Below are 23,034 nucleotides of genomic sequence, written 5' to 3'. Positions count from 1 at the left end.
TAGGAACAGAAGGAAACTTCATCAACTTGATAAATAATAACTACAATAAACCTACAGCCAACATCATATTTAATGGTGAGAAAATAGAAGCTTTCCCACTAAGATCAAGAACAAGGCAAGGATGTCCTCTCTCACCATCTCTTTTCAATATTGTACTGGAAGTTCTAGCTAATGCAATAAGACAAGAAAAGGAAATAAAAGGTATACAGATTGAGAAAAAAGAAATAAAACTACCTTTCTTTACAGATGACATGATTATGTAGAAAACTCAAAAGAATCAACAAAAAACTTCAAACTAATAAATGATCATAACAAAGGTGTAAAATACAAGATTAATACATAAAAGTCAATTTGTTTCCTATAAGTAAACAATGACCAAGTAGAATTTGAAATTACACAATACTATTTACATTAGCACCCAAGAAGACATAGTTGTAAATCTAACAATTTTTCAACAAATGGTGCTGAAACTGGACATCTGTATGCAGATTTAAAAAAGGAATCTAGACACAGATCTCACACAATTCACAAAAATTAACTTAAAACTTGAACGTAACCAAGATATCCTTCAGTAGATGAACAGATAAACAAACTGTGGTCACCCAATGGGACATTACTCAGTGTTAAAAACATATGAGCTATCAAGTCATGAATAGACATGGATATTAAATGCATGTTACTAAGTGAAAGAAGCCAGTTCAAAAAGACTACATACTATATGATTCCAATTACATGACATTTTGAAAAAGGAAAAACTATGGCGTAGACAACATAAAGATCAGTGGTTGCCAAGAGCTGGAGGAGGTGGGTGGGAAGGGATAAATAAACAGAGCACAGAGGATATTTAGAGCAGTGAAAATACTCTGTGTGATACTCTAACAATGGATTTGGGTCATTTTGCATTTGTTCAAACCCGTAGAATGTACAACACCAAAAGTGAACCCTAGTATAAGCTATGAACTCTGGATGGTGGTGATGCGTCAGTGTAGGTTCATTAATTGTAACAAATACACTCCTGTAGTGGGGGGTGTTGATAATAGGGGAGGCAGTGCAGGTGTGGGGGTGAGGAGAAATGAGGTATTTCTGTACTTTTCTCTCAATTTTGCTGTGAACCTAAAACTACTCTAAAAACATTAGGTCTTTAATTTCTTGAAAATCAAGATAAAATTAAAGGAGCATTGATTTTTATATCTTAAGCACAAGCATGAGATTATCAACACAAAGTTTTAGATCTTTGACCTATTGGATGGCATCCTCATTTTGTGTACATTCATTTTATTTTAAAAATACCTTTTCAAAGCCTTTGACAAAATTCAACAGCCTTTCATGCTAAAAACTCTCAATAAATTAGGTATTGATAGGACGTATCTCAGAATAATAAGAGCTACTTATGACAAACCCACAGCCAGTATCATACTGAATGGGCAAAAACTGGAAGCATTCCCTTTGAAAACTGGCACAAGACAGGGATGCCCTCTCTCACCACTCCTATTCAACATAGTGTTGGAAGTTCTGGCCAGGACAATCAGGCAGGAGAAAGAAATAATGGGTATTCGATTAGGAAAAAAGGAAGTCAAATTGTCCCTGTTTGCAGATGACATGACTGTATATTTAGAAAACCCCATTGTCTCAGCCCAAAATCTCCTTAAGCTGATAAGCAACTTCAGCAAAGTCTCAGGATACAAAATCAATGTGCAAAAATCACAAGCATTCTTATACATCAATAACAGACAGAGAGCCAAATCATGCGTGAACTCCCATTCACAATTGCTTCAAAGAGAATAAAATACCTAGGAATCCAACTTACAAGGGATGTGAAGGACCTCTTCAGGAAGAACTACAAACCACTGCTCAACGAAATAAAAGAGGACACAAATAAATGGAAGAACATTCCATGCTCATGGATAGAAAGAATTGATATCGTGAAAATGGCCATACTGCCCAAGGTAATTTACAGATTTAATGCCATCCCCATCAAGCTACCAATGACTTTCTTCACAGAATTGGAAAAAACTACTTTGAAGTTTGTATGGAACCAAAAAAGAACCCTCATTGCGAAGACAATCCTAAGCCAAAAGAACAAAGCTGGAGGCATCATGCTACCTGACTTCAAACTATACTACAAGGCTACAGTAACCAAAACAGCATGGTACTGGTACCAAAACAGAGATGTAGACCAATGGAACAGAATAGATCCCTCAGAAATAATACCACACATCTACAACCATCTGATCTTTGACCAACCTGACAAAAAAAAGAAATGGGAAAAGGATTCCCTATTCAATAAATGGTGCTGGGAAAACTGGCTAGCCATATGCAGAAAGCTGAAACTGGATCCCTTCCTTACATCTTATACAAAAATTAATTCAAGATGGATTAAAGACTTAAATGTTAGACCTAAAACCATAAAAACCCTAGAAGAAAACCTAGGCAATACCATTCAGGATATAGGCATGGGCAAGGACTTCATATCTAAAACACCAAAGCAATGGCAACAAAAGCCAAAATTGACAAATGGGATCTAATTAAACTAAAGAGCTTCTGCACAGCAAAAAAAAAAAAAAAAAAAAAAAAAAAAAAAAAAAAAAACTACCATCAGAGTGAACAGGCAACCTACAGAATGGGAGAAAAGTTTTGCAATCTACTCATCTACAAAGGGCTAATATCCAGAATCTACAAAGAACTCAAACAAATTTACAAGAAAAAAACAACCCCATCAAAAAATTGGGCAATGGATATGAACAGACACTTCTCAAAAGAAGACATCATCACTGGCCATCAGAGAAATGCAAATCAAAACTACAATGAGATACCATCTCATGCCAGTTAGAATGGCAATCATTAAAAAGTCAGGAAACAACAGGTGCTGGAGAGGATGTGGAGAAATAGGAACACTTTTTATACCTTTGGTGGGACTATAAACTGGTTCAGCCATTGTGGAAGACAGTGTGGCGACTCCTCAAGGATCTAGAACTAGAAATACCATTTGACCCAGCCATCCCATTACTGGGTATATACCCAAAAGATTATAAATCATGCTGCTATAAAGACACATGCACATGTATGTTTATTGCAGCACTATTCACAATAGCAAAGATTTGGAACCAACCCAAATGTCCATCAGTGATAGACTGGATTAAGAAAATGTGACACATATACACCATGGAATACTATGCAGCCATAAAAAAGGATGAGTTCATGTCCTTTGTAGGGACAGGGATGAAGCTGAAAATCCTTCTGAGCAAACTATTGCAGGGACAGAAAACCAAACACCACATGTTCTCACTCATAGGTGGAAATTGAACAATGAGAACACTTGGACACAGGAAGGGGAACATCACACACCAGGGCCTGTCATGGGGTGGGGGGAGGGGAGAGAAATAGCATTAGGAGATATACCTAATGTAAATGACGAGTTAATGGGTGCAGCACACCAACATGGCACATGTATACATATGTAACAAACCTGCATGTTGTGCACATGTACCCTAGAACTTAAAGTATAATAATAATAAAAAGAAATACGAAGAAGATTATATTTTTAAAAATACCTTTAAAAAAAAAATCAGAAATTCCCATTCTCATGGAACTTACTTCTAGCAGGATGGATGACAGAAACAATACATTTTTAAAAAGTGAAGAAAAACAAAAAATCAACACAATTGTTCCACTACAGCCAAAGATGTAAAAATAATTTGAACCTCTCTGAATTATGAATATATATTTAACGAATCTATAAGAGTACCTGCACACTTTTAGTTTTTAAAACAAGTAAGCCAATGAAAGGATATTAAATGTTTTCCCAGTGAACTGCTGAAAGCTTATTTTCTGGACAATTCAAACTTTAGAAAGCAGGTTCTGGTTTTGTGGATCAGCAGCCCTTATTAGGTGCCATGTAACAGGTGGCTCCAGGGACTCATGTCCTATAAAAATATCACATTGATGAGGTTCTAATCAGTTCAAATGTTGTCATCTTCTAGTTTGGTGCCAGTGTAGTTATTTTAAAAGTGCAAAGTTTCCATTTTTAATTGGTGTTCAGTTTGTCTCTTAAAACATTGGTTTGGTTTTAAGTTAAATGCAAGTTAAAATGAACAACCTGGGCTCTGTCCTGGCATCAACAAACTTGTGCATTATTTTTATCCTGTATATTATTCTGTTGTTAGTTTAATTGCCTGACCAAGTCACAGACCTAGGTGTTCCACGTGTGCATATGTTTTGCATACAATACAACCCAAGCATTGTAGCCAGAGCAGAACAAGAACCATGCGGGAGGGGGCAATGGGCTCACACTCACAGGGTACAATTCACAGTGGGGGCTGATCCTGCTCCAGGCAGCGCTGGATCTGGCCTGACTTCTCAACAGAGAAACAGCCAGTGAAGAGGGAAAACACAATACACTCAACTCCCCTGCTTCAGCTGCAAAGACTAAACCATCAGAGCTAGTCCCGAAAAACCCAAAGCCCTTCAAGTACTGCTTAGGAATCTTTCTTGAAGAACCAGCGGCCTCCCGTCCCCCCACCAGCCCTGTTCTGGGGAGCAAGGACAGGTTTGCAGTCTGAGGACTGGAATCCCCTCTCCCTGTGCCAGCACAGAAATGTGCTGCTAGCATTTGCAGAAACAAGTAAATGATGTGGTGTGTGCATCCTTAATCTCTCTTTTAATGTCTCCAACAATCTAGTGGTTAATTAGCAATTTGCTGCCCACCAATATGCAAATGAATAACAAGCAAAGGTTCTCTGCATCTGTAATTATTTTGCTGATTTACAAGCCTCTTTCCTCTCAGTGTAGGTTTTTCTGTGTGTGTGCATTCATGCATCAGGGATTTCATTATTTTTTGAAGCATAGTCTGTGCATTTGTATCCTTTAATACTTTCAGACTTCAGTGATCACAGTATTTTGAAAAAAAGAATATACATATATATGTGTGTGTGTGTGTATGTGTGTATGTGTGTGTGTATTATATATATATATATATACACACACACACACACACACACACACTTCCTTCCACCCCTCAACTCCAAATGCATTTGTCAGGGATTCTTTTCTTTGATAAAGAGTGGAGAGTAAGATTTATCAAGGGGCTGTAATCCAAATTGCAGAAAGTCAGAACGCAAGATTGAAAGATACACATTTTTGCTGCTGCCAAGTCCTTATCTGGAATCAGAGTCTAGTAATATTTTATTTTCTCCCAAGCAGCTCTGGTGAGTCGAGCCACGATCTGCGTTATCCATCTGCCTACTTTGGAGCGGGGTGTTGTACTATTTGGCGGCTTAAACGCTTTACGTTCTTGCCAGGGCATTAAGAAAGGCTCTCATGTTAAATTAAGTCAATTAATAAATGGAGACACATTAAGCAATCAATTTTGTCAGCCTATCTCCCCAGCATTAGGTATGGTTGGCTGTAATCACAAGATAAATGCAATGTGCTGATCTATGGTAATGTTCAATAATACATTCTCCGCCAGGCTCAATTCATCAGGGAGTTTCGGTAGGCAAGGCATTTGTTATTGGCTGTCTCTGCACCTCAAGGATAACATTTCTGTCCTTTTGATTGGCCGCCTCACTGCTGCAAGATTCTAACCGTCTTATTTTGATGATGAATATGAAGGCGCGCTAAGCCGGGCTGGCGCGGAGTGTCTCAGAGGCTGCGCTCCTTCCAGAGCCCAAGGACTCACAGCTTCCTCCGCTGCCTTCCCGGGCCAACAACCCCCCAAAAGTTGTGATGCTTTTCTTTACCCAGTGCTTTGGGGCTGTATTAGATCTCATTCATCTCCGATTTCAGCACTACAAAGCTAAACGGGTTTTCTCCGCTGCCGGGCAACTTGTCTGTGTCGTCAACCCCACTCACAACCTAAAGGTGAGTCTCTGTGTCATTTTATCTTCACCGGGCTCAGGTTCAAGTCGTTTCTCGGAGGCGGCAGCGACCCTCCGGCGAGCGCGTGCAGCCCTTTGCAAAGCCGGGTCGCGGGGGCTGGGACTGTGTCTGGAAGCCGGCGTGTTTGCCTCGGCTCACTCTCGCTCTCTAGGTGGCTGGGTGCTGTTAGTGACCGAGTGTTGTTTCCCCAACTGGCAGGAAAAATTGGATTGATGGTCTGGTGTCTTTCCCCGACGCTGTCAACCCGAGAGTGGCGTGGGGGGCAGAAGTGAGGGTGGTGGCGGGAACAAGGGGGCGTCCCTATCGCTCCCCCTAATATTTGTGGGCAAGTGCTCGGGAGACAGGATTTGAAGTTAGCCAAATTGCTCTCTGTCCCATGTGTTGGGAGAGGTGGTCAAACACGAGGATTTTAGACGCTACTGCGGGGTGAGGAATCCTGAAACAGGGACCTGGAGGTTGGTGGGGTTGGGGGAGGGTTATTTCTGCAAAGTGTTTGTACTTGTCCTCAGACGTGTGTGTGTGTGTGTGTGTGTGGTGTCGGAAGGATTTTGGCTTATTTCCTTCCTGCTGGTTAGATGCGCTCCTTGTACTGGAGCAGGATTTGCCTGGATTGTGTAATAATGTAATCAGCTCCGAGCTGCTGCCGCGGCTGCCTGGAGCTCCCTAGGCAGCTGGGTGCTGGGTTCCTCGTGGCTGCCTAGCTGCCCCGCGGCCTCTGCATTTGCACCCTCAGGTCAGTGCCCTTTTAGAGACCAGACAAAATATGAGGTCCGGCAGAGCCGCTAAACATCACAGCCAAGACTGACCGGGAAAGGAACGCTGGGCCACGGGCTAGTGGTAGGGAGGAGGGGAAGTCAGCGGAGTGGGGGCTGGGGAGACGGTGAAGCTGAACTCCCCGGATGGGAAACTCAGCACCTTGCCTCTCTCCTAACATAAAAGGTGGACTCGTTGGAAGTTCCTTTCCTGTCCTCCTGTGGAAGGCAGACAGGACTGAGTGCCGGGGGGAGGGGCCATGTCTGCAGCGCCCGTGCCCGACAGTCTCTGTGAGGATAGATCTGTCCCTCTGACCACTGCTGTTGGGGAGGAAGGGCACTGCCTGTTGTCCATTACTTTATAAACTCCTACAGTCAGACTATCCTCAGCTGGAGCGCCGCAGGTCAGCGCTGATGGGTACCCCCACTCCTAGAAGTTCCGCGGAAAGACAGCTGCCTGGAGCTGCTGGGGCTACATGCCAAGGCCAGTCCTGGTGGTGGAGCGATGGACTGTCCTGGGACCCCTATGGTGCACCTGACCTAGGATCTGACGCTCTCTGGTACCCCAGCTGTGACCAATACCATCGCATGCAACTGTTCACACCTGCTCTTGCTTGCGAGCTGTTTCCTCTCATTCCGCTATTTCTCCTCTTCTTGTATAATTTAGTTTTATAAATAAGAATTCACACCAGCATCCTTGGCAAAGCAAGTAGATAGCATACACATTAAAACATAATTCTGAATTCCATTTTATGGCCACTTTTGACTTTGCATTAGTTAGTTCCCTGGGGCAAGAAATTTTGTTTACTTCTGTTTTGTATTTTAATACCTTTAAAAATTGCTTATGAGACTTTAGCATTTCTGAAGTTTGAATTTATATGGTTCATTGACTGCAGCTGATGGTGGAGAATAGCCAGGTGTTAAGGTCTCTGTGTGGAGCCAGAGGAAACCACTTGTGTGTATTTCTCAATGATGTCTGCCTGGATATTGACAAATCATCTTGCCGCCCTGACCCAGGAGTTCAGAGTTAGGGTTGGAGGCCTTGAGTCAGCTCTGGCCAGCTGTGTGAAATTGAACCCCTCCTGCACCTCTTTGAGCCTTCCCTTCCTCACCTTTTAAATGGGCTTATGAACATCTGCCCTTTCTCCGCCTCAGCTTTTGAGACTGAAGAGAGGTATCAGAGGTGTTTCATAACTCTCCCCTAAAAATAATGTATGTTATTGTATATATAATTTGTAGAGTTCCAATAGCAAATTCAAAAGTTGTCGCTTAACACATTCAGGCAATTTAGAAATCATATAATCAGTAACATAAAAATGGATGACATGCTTTGAGAGGCCAGGGCTCACTTTTTCACTTACACGCTTATCTGGCTTTTCATTTCCCATAAAAAAACACTTAGGGACTTTTGCTCAGAGAAACATCACCCCAGATAAAGCAAGTTGAGTGCTGCTAATGTCCCCAGGATGTGGAATGCGGCACACAGGATTTGGAGAGGGCTCCAGGTAGGGAGAGACCTGGAGGGTGCAGGTGGCCCCCATCAGGTAAGTTGTACCCCCTTCTCAAACCTAAGGGCTAATAGTCATTTGCAGAGCTTTAAAAGGACTAACTCTATAGGAGCGTCATTGCCCCACTGCTTGTATTAAAAAGCACATGTAACCTCAAAAAAAATCTCTTTCTAAACACTAATTTCCATAAACAGACCACAGAAATATGCCTTGGATGTAATAAGCTGTGATCTATGTAATGAGGAGGAATGTCTTTTTAGAGGAAAAAAAAAATTCTGTGGCAATATTAACCCAGAATAGCTATTGATCTGCCGTGCTTCCCCATACTTTGTATGACAGGCCAGTACATGAAATGGTGACCAAGGACAGAGAGACTACAACCTTGCTTTCAATTTTCTGGGTTGCGTGTAGCTACAAAGAGGGCTGGGAGGCTTGTATTTTTCTTTGTGGAAGCATTTATGTGTTTTATCCTTTCCTGGGCTTTCCTGAGAATTCGAACCAACAGCATTTTAGAACCTGAGGCAAGTGCTGAGTTATAATCAAAATTCACTTACAAAGCAAAGAAAATTGTGTATTTGCCATGCTTCTATAGGTCACCTTCATTCTCAATCTTATTATGGTGATTACTCAGTAACCTGGGATTCCTTCAAGCAAGCTGATGCCTTTCCTTCTAAATGGAAGGCAGAGCCTTCCCGGGGACATCAGATCCTCTGGTTAAAGCCATTACACCCCTGAAGCTCACCCTAATTAAAAGGGACATTTAGAGTAGCCAGCCTTGAACATAGGAGACCTCAGCTTTCAGTGAGTGCCAGGCAGTGGAGTGCAAACAAGACCTTTTCCCTCAGTCTCAGTCTCTGTCTCTGAGGACCACTTGCACAGATTAGGGTTCCAAACGGTGCCCACCCTTCTTTCCACCCTGTGAAAAGTGACCGTCAAGGAGCCAGCTCTCTTGGCCGGCTGCCCTCTGCTTCCTCATTCACAGTGGTTATTGAAATGTGGCGAGCAGGCTTCAGGCTGGCGCTCATGAGGACGCCTGCTCCGGGTCCTGATTCAGCACTCCTCTCTCCCTCCTGTCCTTTGCTTGTTTCTAAACGAAGAAAGCCTTTCTCTCCTGGCTCCACTCCCACTGGCACTAGCTGCTTCTACAGTGTCCTGCCCTGGGCGGCCCTGCCTTGTTTTGCACCATCTGCAGAGGTGCCCTTTGAGGGGAGGATCGGTCAGTCCCTGTGCCCAGGTTTTTCCAGAGAAGGCTCTGTAGTGCTAGCCAGAGCCCTTCTGGCGTCGGTCATGAGCACTTCCCAAGCAGGCAGTAGCTAGGCTGAGGCTGGCTGAGTGGCTTCCTCCTCTTAACCACAGCCTTTGATAAACAAGTTTCTGAAAGAAGAATAGCAAAATGCTTTCTGGCAAAGTTCCATGAGGCCCTCTCTGATACCTCCACACTGTGCCTGCACCACCCCAGACAACCCCATTAACCTTGGGTTACAACAGAAACACACACACGAACACATGGAATGGGAGGGGCATATGGGACAATCGTGGTTTTAAGTGCCTGACAGATATGAAATCTAAAGCTAGGGCACTTCAGTACCATTTGTTGATGCATCCACGTGCCTTTCATTCTAAGACCGACCTGTGTGGATAAATGTGTATTGAGTGGCAGTGGGGAGGGTGGGAGCTGTAAGGAAGAGGAGGAGGCAGGACCAGGAAAGGAGAGATGTGAGATGTGTGCCCGCCTTTGCCATTTATGGGATAATCTTTGGAAACCCCGTGCTGCACCGGGCTTTGCTAACTCTGTTTCACACAGCACAGCAGGCGGCTGAATGAGAGGTAAAGACCTGAGCATTGTCTTTAGAGATTTAGAGGTGGCCTTTGGAGTGTTCTGCATGAATACCGACTTTAAAGCAGTTAAAGGCTTCCTACGAGATTGTTTAATAGCTGCTATGTGGGTTACTCAGTTCCTCTCCACACAGTCACCTCTGATGGTCCCATTCCCAGAGCTCTGGGCATTTCACAGTCTTCTTTCTCTGTCCAGCCTGGAGTCACTTTGCCAGAGGGGCTGGAGAAAAGGGTAAGGAAGGGGACCCCAAGCTGGTGGGGGTCACTGTGCAAGCGTTATTCTAAAGGCTTTGCAGCCGGAATAACGGAAGAGGCTTTGCAGCCCCTTCCGGCCCATGGGTTTCTGTGAATATTGTATGACACTCCACTCTGTGGGCTCAGAGCAGTCGTGCGGCTTTTCTGGTTAATAGTGATTGCAAATGAGGCTCCTGAGTCACATAACGGGGAGGCCCAGAGCCCGGAGCAGTAATTTGGTTAGCCGTGTGCCAGTGATTGAGTTGTAGGGGAGGCTGAAGCTGGCGGCTGTGATGAGGTGAGCCGATTACCTCTGTACTACATTTATCCAGCAGCCTCGAAGCAAATTTGGTGGAATTCTCTTCACCGTGATCCCTCAACCTGCAGGGACTGTTTGGGAAAATTAGAAAATAGATACTGAAAGCTTTCTTTGAAATCCACAGAGAGGTCTGAGTCATTTGGATGGCTTCCCTGGGGTAAGATGGATTATTTTCCTAGCAATTAACAACAAGAAAAAAAATTAACTGTCTGTGGAGATATCTTACCCTTAGCAAAGTCATCTTCATCCACTAGCTCTGTTCCTCCAAAGGGAAACAGTGACCTGGTTAGACACGAAATGTCCAGTGGAAGGAATCAACCCAAAGAATGGAGACCTTACTGACAAAATTGAGACTAGAAGTTAAGTCTTCTAGGTCGGGTGCGGTGGCTCACAGCGATAATCCCAGCACTTGGGAGGCCGAGGCAGGTGGATCACCTTAGGTCAGGAGTTTGAGATCAACCTGGCCAACATGGTAAAACCCGGTCTCTACTAAAAATACAAAAATTAACTGGGCGTAGTGGCGGGCACCTGTAGTCCCAGCTACTTGGGAGGCTGAGGCAGGAGAATCACTTGAACCCGGGAGGTGGAGGTTGCGGTGAGCCGAGATCGTGCCACTGTACTCCAGCCTGGGCAACAAGAGCGAAACTCCATCTCAAAAAAAAAAAAAAAAAGAAGTTAGGTCATCTAACATCAGATCTATATTCCTACACTGCCCCAGGTTGCCTTCAAATTATGCTAAGCTAAAAGTCCCTTCCTCCAGGTGCATGGTGTGAGAGGGAAAACTTGCAAGAGTCCCCTTCCTGTACGCTATCTCCCCTCCCAGGGCCAGCAGCATGACACCCTGGGCTGCACCACACACCTTCCCATCTCCCCTTTACCACAGCCACATTTTCTTCACGAATTAGAGCTTCTAAGTCATCATCCTTCCTTAATCCCTCACCCCTTCTATGAGTTTGGGCCATAATTTTGAAAGACACAATCTGAATGTTGAAATTGGGAAAGATGAAAGTCCCAAAAATATAACTATGGAAAAAAAATCCTTTAAATTTTAAGACCTTTATTTACATTTTTAAGAGAAACATACAAAATACAACAGAGTGTTTTATAGGCCACTTAACACCATAAAAGAGGCAGTAGTAACATACATATTTTTGCAAGCATAAACACTCAGATATACTAACAACTGTAGCATGGGGATAAGTTAAAAACAGACAAACTATATTCATAAAGAACTAGATCAAGAGGGAAATGTATAAATGCATATTACTATGGTTGGTAATTGTGTGCACCCAGCTTTGTAACTGTGGCCATCTGAAACACTGTGATGGACAACGTAAATCTTTTGATGGATGGCTCAAAAACCAGCGAGTCACCATTGCATGTGCAGTCACCCAAACCGCCGAGATCTCAAGAAATTGTATCTTTCACAAATGCAGATGTACAGAAAGGACAGCTGTTTATTCACTGAGGAAGTTTCAGCGTTTTTACACACACGCACAATGCCTACACACAAGGTCAACATTGTGATAATGCACTTTCCTGGAGTCAAATTTGCAGGAAAAAAAAAAATCCACAAAACAAAAGAGAACTCTCTAAAAGTCTTTACACAATGTATACATCTATTATTGGAGACAATACGAAGATTAAATACATAGCATAGTATATTGGCACTATGTGTGAAAGGGCAGAAGTAGTACATGATTAAATAATTTGGCAGGGGAGTTTTTTTTGTGTCTTTCACCTCCATTTTCACTTCTTCTAGAATCTTTAAAATAGTTGCCACACTTGTATTTGGAGAGTGGTTGTGGTCTACAAATTGTACAAGTGTATGCTGTCCACTTGAAAGTTTGGTTATTGCTGGGCCATTGCAATTAAGTGATTTTCTGCTATCATAGCACCAATGTAATTAGCTTTTAAACTTTTACCTTTCACCATTAAATAGCTTCATACACTTAACTAATCACAGCATTTTTGTGAGGGGTCAATTTCACAGATCTCTTCCATTGTGTTGTAAGGAATGTATAAGAATGAATGATATTCGGCTTCCCCAGTACCAAATCTGTATTAGTCAGGGTTCTCCAGAGAGCTAGAACCAATAAGATAAGTGTGTATATGGATATATGAGAGGGGATTTATTAGGGAAATTGGCTCACACGATTATGACTGCTTAGTAGTCCCACGACATGCCCATCTGCACGCTGGAGACCCTGGGATGCCGGTAGCATGGCTCACTCCAAGTCCGAAGGCCTTAGAACCAGGGAAGCCAATGGTTAACTCTCATTTAAATGTGGTTGCTGGTGTAAGTCCTGGAGTCCAAAGGCTGGTGAGCTTGGGGTTCTGATGTCCAAGGCAGCAGAAGAAAAATCTGTCCCGGCTCTCAGAGAGAGATCGATTTGTTTTCTGTATTTGTTTCTCCCAGCCATCAGCCAATGAGATGGTGCCCACCAACACTGAGAGCAGCTCTTCCCCCAGATAACCCACTCATACTCACACACTAACCTCCCCTCACAGAAACCTAACCCTCACAGAAACACCCAACATAATGCTTTACCAGATTTCTAGGTATTTTTAAATTCAGTCAACTTGACACCTAAAATTTAGTTCACAAGTCCACAACTTAGCACCCGTAAGCATCTCCTTAAATCATACTTAATTTCCACATAAGACAATAACAAGGTAATAGTTCTGCCTAACACAATACAACTAACATGGTGCAGTTATCCTGCACACAACCTAAATGTACGAATCCTTTCTCCAGATTTTGACTTTCAGAATTTTAACATTTGGGATTTTAATCTTTTGGGAATGAGATTTTTCAGGATTTTAGACTTTAGGGATTTTGATCTTTGGGGATTTCAACTTTCAGGATTATGATGTTTGTGATTGCATCTTTTGGGATTATGACCGGCACCAATTGTTAGCATTGTCATTATGATGAAAGCAGCTACTCAAAGCTGGCTTTGACTCCCTACACGCCCCACCTGGCTGTCTTTCTCCGCCTTCCCTTCCTCTCTGCAAACTTTGCTGCTTGCTGTTTCTTGGTATTTTGTGAGTTATCTTTGGCCTTGAAGAGAATTGTGAATAGAACAATTTTTTGCCTCATGTGAAAGTCAGATTTGTCCTTAATGTTTAGCTTCAAAGAAAGCATGGAACCCCGTTGGGCTCTGAGCCTGGAAGACAGGCTGGGTCTCAGGAAGACACTCATGCCTGCAGTGGGACAGGAGCTGAACGAACTGGGGCCTGTCATTCACAGAGCCGGGAGCCATGCAGATAAATCCCCTTCTCTGCTCATCCTGAAAACGTGCCCCTCATGACTTATGCATTCCTTCTTTTCATTAGCAGAGGCTCGAGTAAGCACGTGGGTAGGTGGCTCTGTGAGGGGTGTCTGATTTGAAGGGTATATATCTGCAGGCTCAGTGACACCACTCTGAGATTCAGCAGGGTAGAGAGACAGATGGAGGCAGAAATTGCATGTCCCTGTGAGGTTGTACATTTTCTCTCTGCCCTGCAGTTCGCTGCACCTTGAGGACATAGCTTCCCTCTGAGCGGGGCATGGATGACAAGGGGGATGATGCTCAGTCCAGGCTGCAGCCTCTGGAATCAAGGAAGGGCAAGACAGAACTCCTAGATCCCACTGTCATCAGAAAATTAAACATTAATGAGCTAAGCCCTAGGCCTGAGTTCCCTACACTCCAACTTGAGTTTCTACACACACACACACACACACACACACACACACACACACACACACACACACACAGAGAGAAATAATGGCAATTCTGAGATGCTCCCCTGTGTGGGCCCTGAGTGGTCTCTGAATAGAAGTGTAAGATCACAGAATTCAAAGCCCAGTGGGTGGGGAAAACTGGCCCCTAGCACAGTGGAAGAACAAATAGAGATAAACAAGACCCTTCTTCCCCACCCAGTCTGTAACCAACCAGCCTCAGGAAAGAGGTAAGTGGAGAAAGTGGTGTCGGGAAAGAAGAGAAATGTTTTAGCTGAGGACCTAAAGTATGAGTTTTGGAGTTAGATCTGGGTTTGAATCCAATGTTGCATTCCTTGGATAATATCTTTGGCCTCCCAGAGTCTGCATGTCCTCCCCTATAAAATGGTTGTTGTTGTAAAGATTAAATAATATGATGTACAGTCCGGGCACGGTGGTTCATGCCTATAATCCCAGCACTTTGGGAGACTGAAGCAGAAGGATTCTTAAGCCCAGGGGTTTGAGACCAGCCTGGGCAACATAGTGAGACCTCATGTCTCCAAAAATATAAATATTAGCAGAGCATGACGGCCCACACCTGTAGTGTCAGCTATTCAGCGTGGAGGAACTGAGGTGGGATGATCGCTTGAGCCCAGGAGGTCCAGGCTGTGGTGAGCCATGATTGCACCACTGCCCTCCAGCCTGGGTAGCAGTGCAAGACACTGTCTCAAAAAATATACATACGATTTACATAAAGTGTTCAGCACAGCACCTGGCATGTTATAATTACTCCATTAACAGTAGTTATCATCATTACTAGTAGATGAGTCCCGCAGAGATGTTACCTGGTGCACGAAATGTGACCCAAGTTCCTTTGCCTAAGTTTGGGTGACCAAACTTTTACTCCAACTGTATGTTGGAGGGAAGGGGGAAGGCACAGCAGTAAAATGACATACCTGTTGAGGACCATGCTTTTGAAGCGCACAGTGTTTAAGCTGAGAGCCAGAATAATGTTCTAGTTCAAGGACCCGGTCTAACAAATGTGGTTCAAGGGGATGAAGTGACTTGCCCCAGGTTCCCACGGATGAGGCTCCAACAGAGCTGGGGATGGCACTTTGGTTAAGGACATTGACTCTGTAATATGTCCCCATGACAGTGTTGGACCTCTTCCCAGAGGGGTCTTGTTCTCAGGACCTTGCCAAGGTATAAACCAGCTGGACAACAGCGGGGCATTACAAAGGCAAATGTTCCTCGTGTCTCTAGTGCTGGCACAAATATATAGTGAGAGACAGGGATGAGGCTCCAAGTGAAGTCACCAAACCCTTGCAGCCATCATCCCAGACCTTCAAACAGCAGGACGGATCCAAAGACTACATATTCAACTTGACTATGGCACCATCAGAAAACAGATCAGAAACAAACATCATGTTTTTACCAGAAGAACCGGGTCTTTGTGGATAATTTAGAATTGTGGTCTAACTGGAAATGTCAGTTTTACTTGCAAGATGCTATATCCTGTAATCATTTCTTGGCCCTTTAATGTATTTTTAATCAAGCATAAATCCATGATAAGAAGGGGAATGCACGTTGCAGAGCTGTTTTCAGCTGTGGCACCAGCACTCCAGCAAGGAGAGCGTAGCCTGAGAAAGGAAACGGTAGGCCCTGGCTCCCCAGGATGAAAAGTACATGATCTTCTGCAGAAGAGATGGGCCACTGCAGCCCATGCTTGGAGAGGGAGGGCAGGGTTAGCGTGGCATTAGGAAGGCCCCATAGAGATGAAACCAAATGCAGATCAGCAACACAGATTTTACAAGAGACTGGTCAGCAAGACTTGCCACCTGCCAGCTTCATAACCAGACTTCATGGCCCCTCGGATCTAACTGCTACGACTCTGCCAAGATGTGCCAGGGAGTCCAGGGCAAGTGGCCACTTGGAACTTTGGGTTCCCGCTGTGTACTTTAGGGATGTATGATGACTTATACTAGGCCAAGGCGGCTACACATCCTGAAACCCTGACAATAGTTTTCTACTGTATTAGTTACGCACACAATAAAAACAATAATGATAATAACCACAAAATGCTACATCGAGGAACTATGTTAAGTGCTATTACATTTAATCATCACTGGGAAGTAGTATATTATTATCATTCTCCGTTATACAGAATATCAAAACAGAAAAAGGTTGAAAAGCTTACTCAATGTCACCCAGCTCTTTGTGGCAGAACCTTTTTTAAAAATTAAAATTCTGTGCTTTAAAGCATGTCTTGATATGTCATCCCTCAGAGTTACTTTTCACGACAAACAACTGAGCCGACCTGCTTGGCCTTAGGATTAATATTGAGTATATTTCACTTTAAAACGCTGAGCCGGGACCCTGTCTTATTCATTCTGTGTGTATAAACGCACACAGAGATGCTCCGGCTCTGGGTGGGCCATCCTGGTAGCATCCTCTGTGCTTCTCTATGCTGCCTGGTGGGATGGAGTGCCTGTGGCCTGCAGCAGTCACTTGTTCCCTTCCTCCTGCTTGCTGGAATAACCTCCCAAATTTACCACTGCATCCAAATTCTTATCTCGGGCTCTGTTTTTGGGGAACCCAAATTAAGACTATGTGTATATTTTTTAACTGCCTAACATTTATTGAGCACTTACTAAGTGCCAAGCACTGTACTAAGTGATTTACCTGAATTGCCTTTTAAAAAATCCTCAGGATAATTCATTAGTCTATTTCCAGTTTACACATGAGGAAGCTGAGGCACAGAGAGATGAAGTAACCTCCCCAGAACCCATTCCATGAGCAGCAGAGTTTAGCTCGTGGTTTTGTTTGTTTGTTTGTTTGTTTGTTTTTGAGCCAGAGTTTCCCTCCGCCACCCAGGCTGGAGGGGAGTGGTGCAATCTCCACTCACTGCAACCTCCGCCTCCTAGGTTCAAGTGATTCTCACGCCTCAGCCTCCCGAGTAGCTGGGATTACAGGTGCACACCATCACTCCCGGCTAATTTTTGTATTTTTGGCAGAGATGGGGTTTCACCATGTTGGCAAGGCTGGTCTTGAACTCCTTACCTCAGGGGATCCACCCACCTCGGCCTCCCAAAGTGCTGGGATTACAGGCGTCGGCCACAGCACCCGGCCTAGCTCTTGCTTTTAACCTTGATGTTGAGCTAGCTCTCTTCCTGATCATAGAATTGGTTGTCTGGAAGCTTCTACAAAGAGCTAAGCCCTCCAAATTCAGGCTTGGTAAAAATTATGATTTTTGCTTGTTTGTTTGTTTTTTGAGATGGAGTCTCGCTCTGCTGCCCAGACTGGAGTGCGGTGGCGCAATCTCGGCTCACTGCAACCTCCACCTCCCGGGTTCAACTGATTCTCCTGCCTCAGCCTCCCGTGTAGCTGGGATCACAGGCGGGTGCCACCATGCCTGGCTAATTTTTTTTTTTTTAGTAGAGACGGAGTTTCACCATGTTAGCCAGGATGGTCTCGATCTCCTGACCTCATGATCTCCCTGCTTTGGCCTCCCAAAGTGCTGGGATTACAGGCGTGAGCCACCGCACCCAGCCTAAAAATTATGATTTGTATACAATATTTCTGGAAAATCTTTGCCACAACTTTATGTAAATGCCCAATTCAAAATTATCCTGTAGGAAAGGAAGTTTGTGCTCTATGACCATGTTTTTTTAAGAAATGAGTTATCTGGTGTAACAGGTGGACAAAAATGTCTGAAACTGGGACTGATCTCCAAATCTGGGCCATATGATTGTCTTGTCATTATCTAACAGTGGAAGCTGGTTGACCACATTGGAAATGCAAATGCTCTCTAAGCATCCACATACTATGAAACAGGCTGCTTTTTCTCTAAAAAAAAAAAAAAAAAAAAAAAAAGAAAGAAGTCTATTTATACAAAGCAAAAATGGCCTTTAAGAGAACGTGGCTTTTAGCATGTAACACCTGTTCTCTAAGAGATCCACAGGCCTTTTGAAATTTCCTTTCTCGTTAGCAGTCACACTCTATAACTAAATTTTTTTTTTCTAAAATCAAAGAGGAACGAAATTTTAATGACCATTTCCTACCTAATTTAACTCAGCTTCTACCTTGGTTTCTGGTAAATGCTTCCCCTTATGCCCTTCCAACATTTTCTTTTTCAAATACTGCTGTGAGAAGAACCGAGTGAAGGAGGCATCAGGGTGAGAGGTGGGTGTCTGGAAGGAAAGCGGGATGATGCCTCCAAGCCATGTGTCCAGGTCGAAAGCCAGAGAAAGGAGGCACTGTGTCCACACTGACCCTAGAAAGCGGGAGGAAAACACTCAGGCAGGGACCAAGGAGGGAAAATCACCAAAGGAGGTCTCAGAGCCACCTCATTAAACAGCACTGATATCTGGGAAAAGTCACCAAGGGGTGCAGAAGGCTCACAGGACAGACTGGAATGGAAGGAATGAAAAGGAAACCTGAGGAAAGGCCTCAGACATGTGCCAAAGTCACAATTCCCTGTCCTCCATGATGTCTGCTTGTCACAGTGTCCCCCAGGGTGGTGGCCTGGGGGCACTGGGGCAGGCGCTGGCACTGCAGGAACCTGACTGTTCTCTGCCACCCCCGTGCCCTGTGCGAGCCTCCCTGTAAGCAAGAGGGCTGATGAGCACATCAAGAAGCTGCCTCATTGAAGCCAAAGTGCTACATCTGTTTATGGTAATTAAATAAATGCCAGTTGGACCCTTCTCAGTGTGCTTACTGAAGCAAGTGCCAGAAACGCGCTGCTCTCCAAGAATCGGAGAGAAATTAGAAACAGAGAGGCGAGCTCCCAGGCACTTACCACCCACTCCTTGAAAAGACTTGGCCAAGGAGGTTTACTCAGAATCAAGAGGCTAAGCTTTCATTTGCAGTTCTGGCTTGCTTCCTTGTGTGGTCTTGAGCAAGTCGCTTAACCTTGGCTACTGAATCTGTCAGATGAGATGATGACACTTGCCCTTTACCTCCCTCCAAGGTGACCTTGGTGTGCAAAGATGAGTCTTTACAATTGAACTGATTTACAGGCTGCCTCTTTTCGAAAAAGTTTGAGGCAATTTACACCAAAATGTGGGGTGATGTGGTGAATACAATAGACATAAAATGGAGAATGCAAACAGGTTAATTTTATGAGTTTAACCCATTTATCGCGGGTGGCAGAAATTTAATAGAAAAGTCCACAGAGGTATTTTAAACACTTATCAATGTGTGGGAAACATCACGGACTTTGGACTAGGATGTGGCTTCAAATTTAGTTCTAATATTCATATCTATGAGATCCTTGGCAAGTTACTTCATCACCTTGAGCTTCGTTTACCTTACCTATAATAATACATACAATGTGAGGCTAAAGAAGAATTAATATGGTAAATATAAGCAAAAGCACCTAGACCAGAGCCTGGCACACAGTAGTGCTTTCATAAACATTGATTTCTTTTGGCCTGTATGCATTCCTTCTTCCCTCCCTCCCTCCTTCCCTCCCTCCCTTCCTTCCTTCCTTCCTTCCTTCCTTCCTTCCTTCCTTCCTTCCTTCCTTCCTTCCTTCCTTCCTTCCTTCCTTCCTTCCTTCCTTCCTTCCTTCTTGTCTTTCTCTTTCTTCCTTTCTCTTTATTTTTCTTTCTTTATTTTTCTTTCCCTCTCTTTCTCTCTCCTTCCTCCTTTCCTTCCTTTTTTTCATTCTTCTTCAAATTTAAATAAGGAAGTCCCCAAAAAGCTCCTCACATTGTTTGATGAGTGAGTTAGAGAAGAACCTCTGGGAATGAGAAACAGTTTGAAATTAGGAAAGGAAGTGAGCCTTGACATGCAGAGAAGGGACACATTTTCAAAATGAGTGATGACTCTATGAACGAATCCAAAGTCACCAGATGAGTCTCTTAAATTCTCTGAGTCTTATTTTATTGCTGGAGTGTAGAATTAATAAGTTTGGTTTCCTCCTTTGCCCACTGGATCTCTCCAAAAGATTTGGGAGTAGAAAAGGGAGAGCTGGGAAGATGTTTTCTCCACGTGAAGCTGAGGAGACGAGGGCCACTGTTATGGTGTCCCTAGGGGACACAAATCCAGCTAGACATGAAGCTTCAGTGGGAAACACGGGGCTGGCACTAGGGCGGCAGATGTCTACACATTTACCACTAACCAATTATAAAATAAAGATGACAAATGCAATTCTCTTTTACTCTCTGAGGTCACGTGGGTATGCCCAAGCAGGCAGGATGTGGTGTGTAAAAAGTGACCACTGGCAAATATTACAGGCAACTGGGGACATCCAGGAACGTCCAGGAACAGGAAGCAGGGTCACAGCCACAAGGTTATTGACTGAGGCAGGATTTCTTTTTTTCAACTTTTAAGTTTGGGGTACACGTGCAGGGTGCGAAGGTTTGTTTCATAGGGAAATGTGTCCCATGTTGGTTTACTGCGCAGATCATCCCATCACCCAGGTAGTAAACTCAGCATCCATTAGCTATTCTTCCTGAAGCTCTCCCTCCCCCCATCCCCTCACAGGTGGCCTGTGTGTGGTGTTCTCCCCTGCCATGTGTCCATGTGTTCTCATCAATAATCAGCTCCCACTTATAAGTGAAAACACGCTGTATTTGGTTTTCTGTTCCTGCATTAGTTTGCTGAGGATAATGGCTTCCAACTCCATCTATGTCCCTGCAAAGGACATGATCTTGTTCCTTTTTATAGCTGCATTGTATTCCATGGGGTATATGCTCTACATGTTCTTTACCCAGTCTATCACTAATGGGCAATAGCCATGTCTTTGCTATTGTAAATAGTGCTGCAGTGACCATATGCGTGCATGTGTCTTTATAATAAAATAACCTGGCAGGACTTTTCAAGACCTAGTCTCGCCTTCTCCTCCTTTCCTGATAACCCTTGACCCCCTCTGTCTGCCTCACTGGTTCTCACTGATTTTAAGCACAAAGCTCAGATTCTCCGCACAAAGCTCAGACTCTCCACGCTAGGCATTCACTTGCATATCCGTGTCCCTATCAGATGGTGAGTTCCCCAAGGGCTCTGTATCCCCAGGCCTGGTATAAATGACTGGCTTGTATAGTGGGTGCATAGTAGATGTAGGTCTAATTAATAAATAAAGGCTAAGAACTGCAAGAACAAGGCAAGGAAGTGGGAAAACTAAGCATGTTATCAATACAGAGGCTGAAGAACAGGGAAAGAATCAGGCATCTCCCAAAGCGTGCTCTAAGGCAGAAACATGATATTCAGAGAGCTGCCATGTACAAGACCAGAGCCTGAGGAGCAGTGAGACTTGGTCCCAAGCTCCGCAGATCCCTCCAGCCTATGGAGAGTGTTAAGTTTCTGAGCCAGACTGGGTCTGAGCTCACAGCTGGGGTCGAAGATATAGAAGGTTTAGCTTAATGCTAAGTGCTGGTCTCTGGAGTCACACTACCTGGGTTCAGCTACTGCCTCTACAGCTGCCAGCCATGTGACTTTGGACATGAGTTTTAGCTTTTTGGGGACCTCAGTTTTCTCATCTGTAAAATGGGGTAATAATAACTGCCTGCCTCCTCCGGTTGTTCTGAGGACTAAATGAGTTAATATAATAAAGTGCTTGGCACAGAATAAATGCTATACAGATGTTAGCTGCTATTATTACTATTGTTGTTGTTATTATTATCATTACTAGATGTGAGGAGGGAACCCTTAGTTCATAGGTCCTGATGCTGATGCAGTGAAAGGAGAGAAAAGAATCTAGTGTGTCCGGCTTCCATTTACTGGATTGTAGCTGCTCTAACTTTGACTGATTAGTAGTTGGTAATCTGAAGACTAGTTCTCTACATGCTATTGAGAAATACTTTAAGTTTCATTTTTGGAGAGCCTGGGAAATAGTCACTATCACAATAATACCAAAGGTTGACTTTTTTGAACAATGGGTTTGAAATTTGTTTGTGGGTATATTCAAATAAATCAGGGAGCTTTGTGGTTTGGGAGGCGGTGGGAGAGAATCAATCTTCCTCTTTCTGCCTTTCTAGTCTATCTTGTGGCCTCTCACACCTGCTGAAGGGAACAAAAGAACAGGAAAAGGCCCTTTAATAAAGAAAAGTTTCTATTTACTTGTCTTTAAACACACACTTATAAAGCACTTACTATGTGTTAGGCACGCACTGTTCTTTTTTTTTTTTTTTTTTTTGAGACGGAGTCTCGCTCTGTTGCCCAGGCTGGAGTGCAGTGGCTGGATCTCAGCTCACTGCCAGCTCCGCCTGCCAGGTTCACGCCATTCTCCTGCCTCAGCCTCCCAAGTAGCTGGGACTACAGGCGCCCACCACCTCGCCCGGCTAATTTTTGTATTTTTTAGTAGAGACGGGGTTTCACCGTGTTAGCCAGGATGGTCTTGATCTCCTGACCTCGTGATCCACCCGTCTCGGCCTCCCAAAGTGCTGGGATTACAGGCTTGAGCCACCGCGCCCGGCCGGCACACACTGTTCTAATTACTAATATTAACTTATTTGATCCTCAAATAACCCTGTGAAATAGAGCTATGATTATATAGATGAGGGATCTGAGGTCCAGAGAGGCTTAGCAATGAGTCCAAAGCCACACAGCAGCAAGTGGTGGAGTCAGGATTGTGAACTCAGGAGTTTCTCCTGCATCACCTCCAGAAGGCGTAAGATTAGGTACCGGCACAAGACGGTCAGCACACCTCTTCTGGCCCAGAGTAGGTCGGTTCGCGGGCCTGACTCTGGGTGGCCCAGCTTTGGAGGGGAGGTGTCATGTCCCACAGACACTGAGCTGGAAGCCCAACGGGACAGCCTCCAAGAGGACCGGGATGCTGCTCACCAGCCATGGACCCTGAGCTCC

At 44.1% G+C, this 23,034-nt stretch overlaps 1 protein-coding gene across 1 annotated transcript in view; it reads left to right on the top strand.

Annotated features, from left to right (window-relative positions):
• Positions 1-5,600: 5,600 nt before the first annotated feature.
• SIAH3 (siah E3 ubiquitin protein ligase family member 3) overlaps positions 5,601-23,034 on the top strand; it is a 72,004-nt gene continuing 54,570 nt past the window's right edge. Inside the window, exon 1 of the mRNA XM_050766234.1 lies at positions 5,601-5,859. Within this exon, the coding sequence (XP_050622191.1) occupies positions 5,725-5,859 (135 nt within the window). The 5' untranslated portion in view covers positions 5,601-5,724. The remainder of the gene's footprint in view (positions 5,860-23,034) is intronic.

This window comes from Macaca thibetana, chromosome 17 (assembly GCF_024542745.1).
Source record: "Macaca thibetana thibetana isolate TM-01 chromosome 17, ASM2454274v1, whole genome shotgun sequence".
Taxonomy (NCBI): domain Eukaryota; kingdom Metazoa; phylum Chordata; class Mammalia; order Primates; family Cercopithecidae; genus Macaca; species Macaca thibetana.
This window is presented reverse-complemented; position numbering and strand designations above follow the sequence as displayed.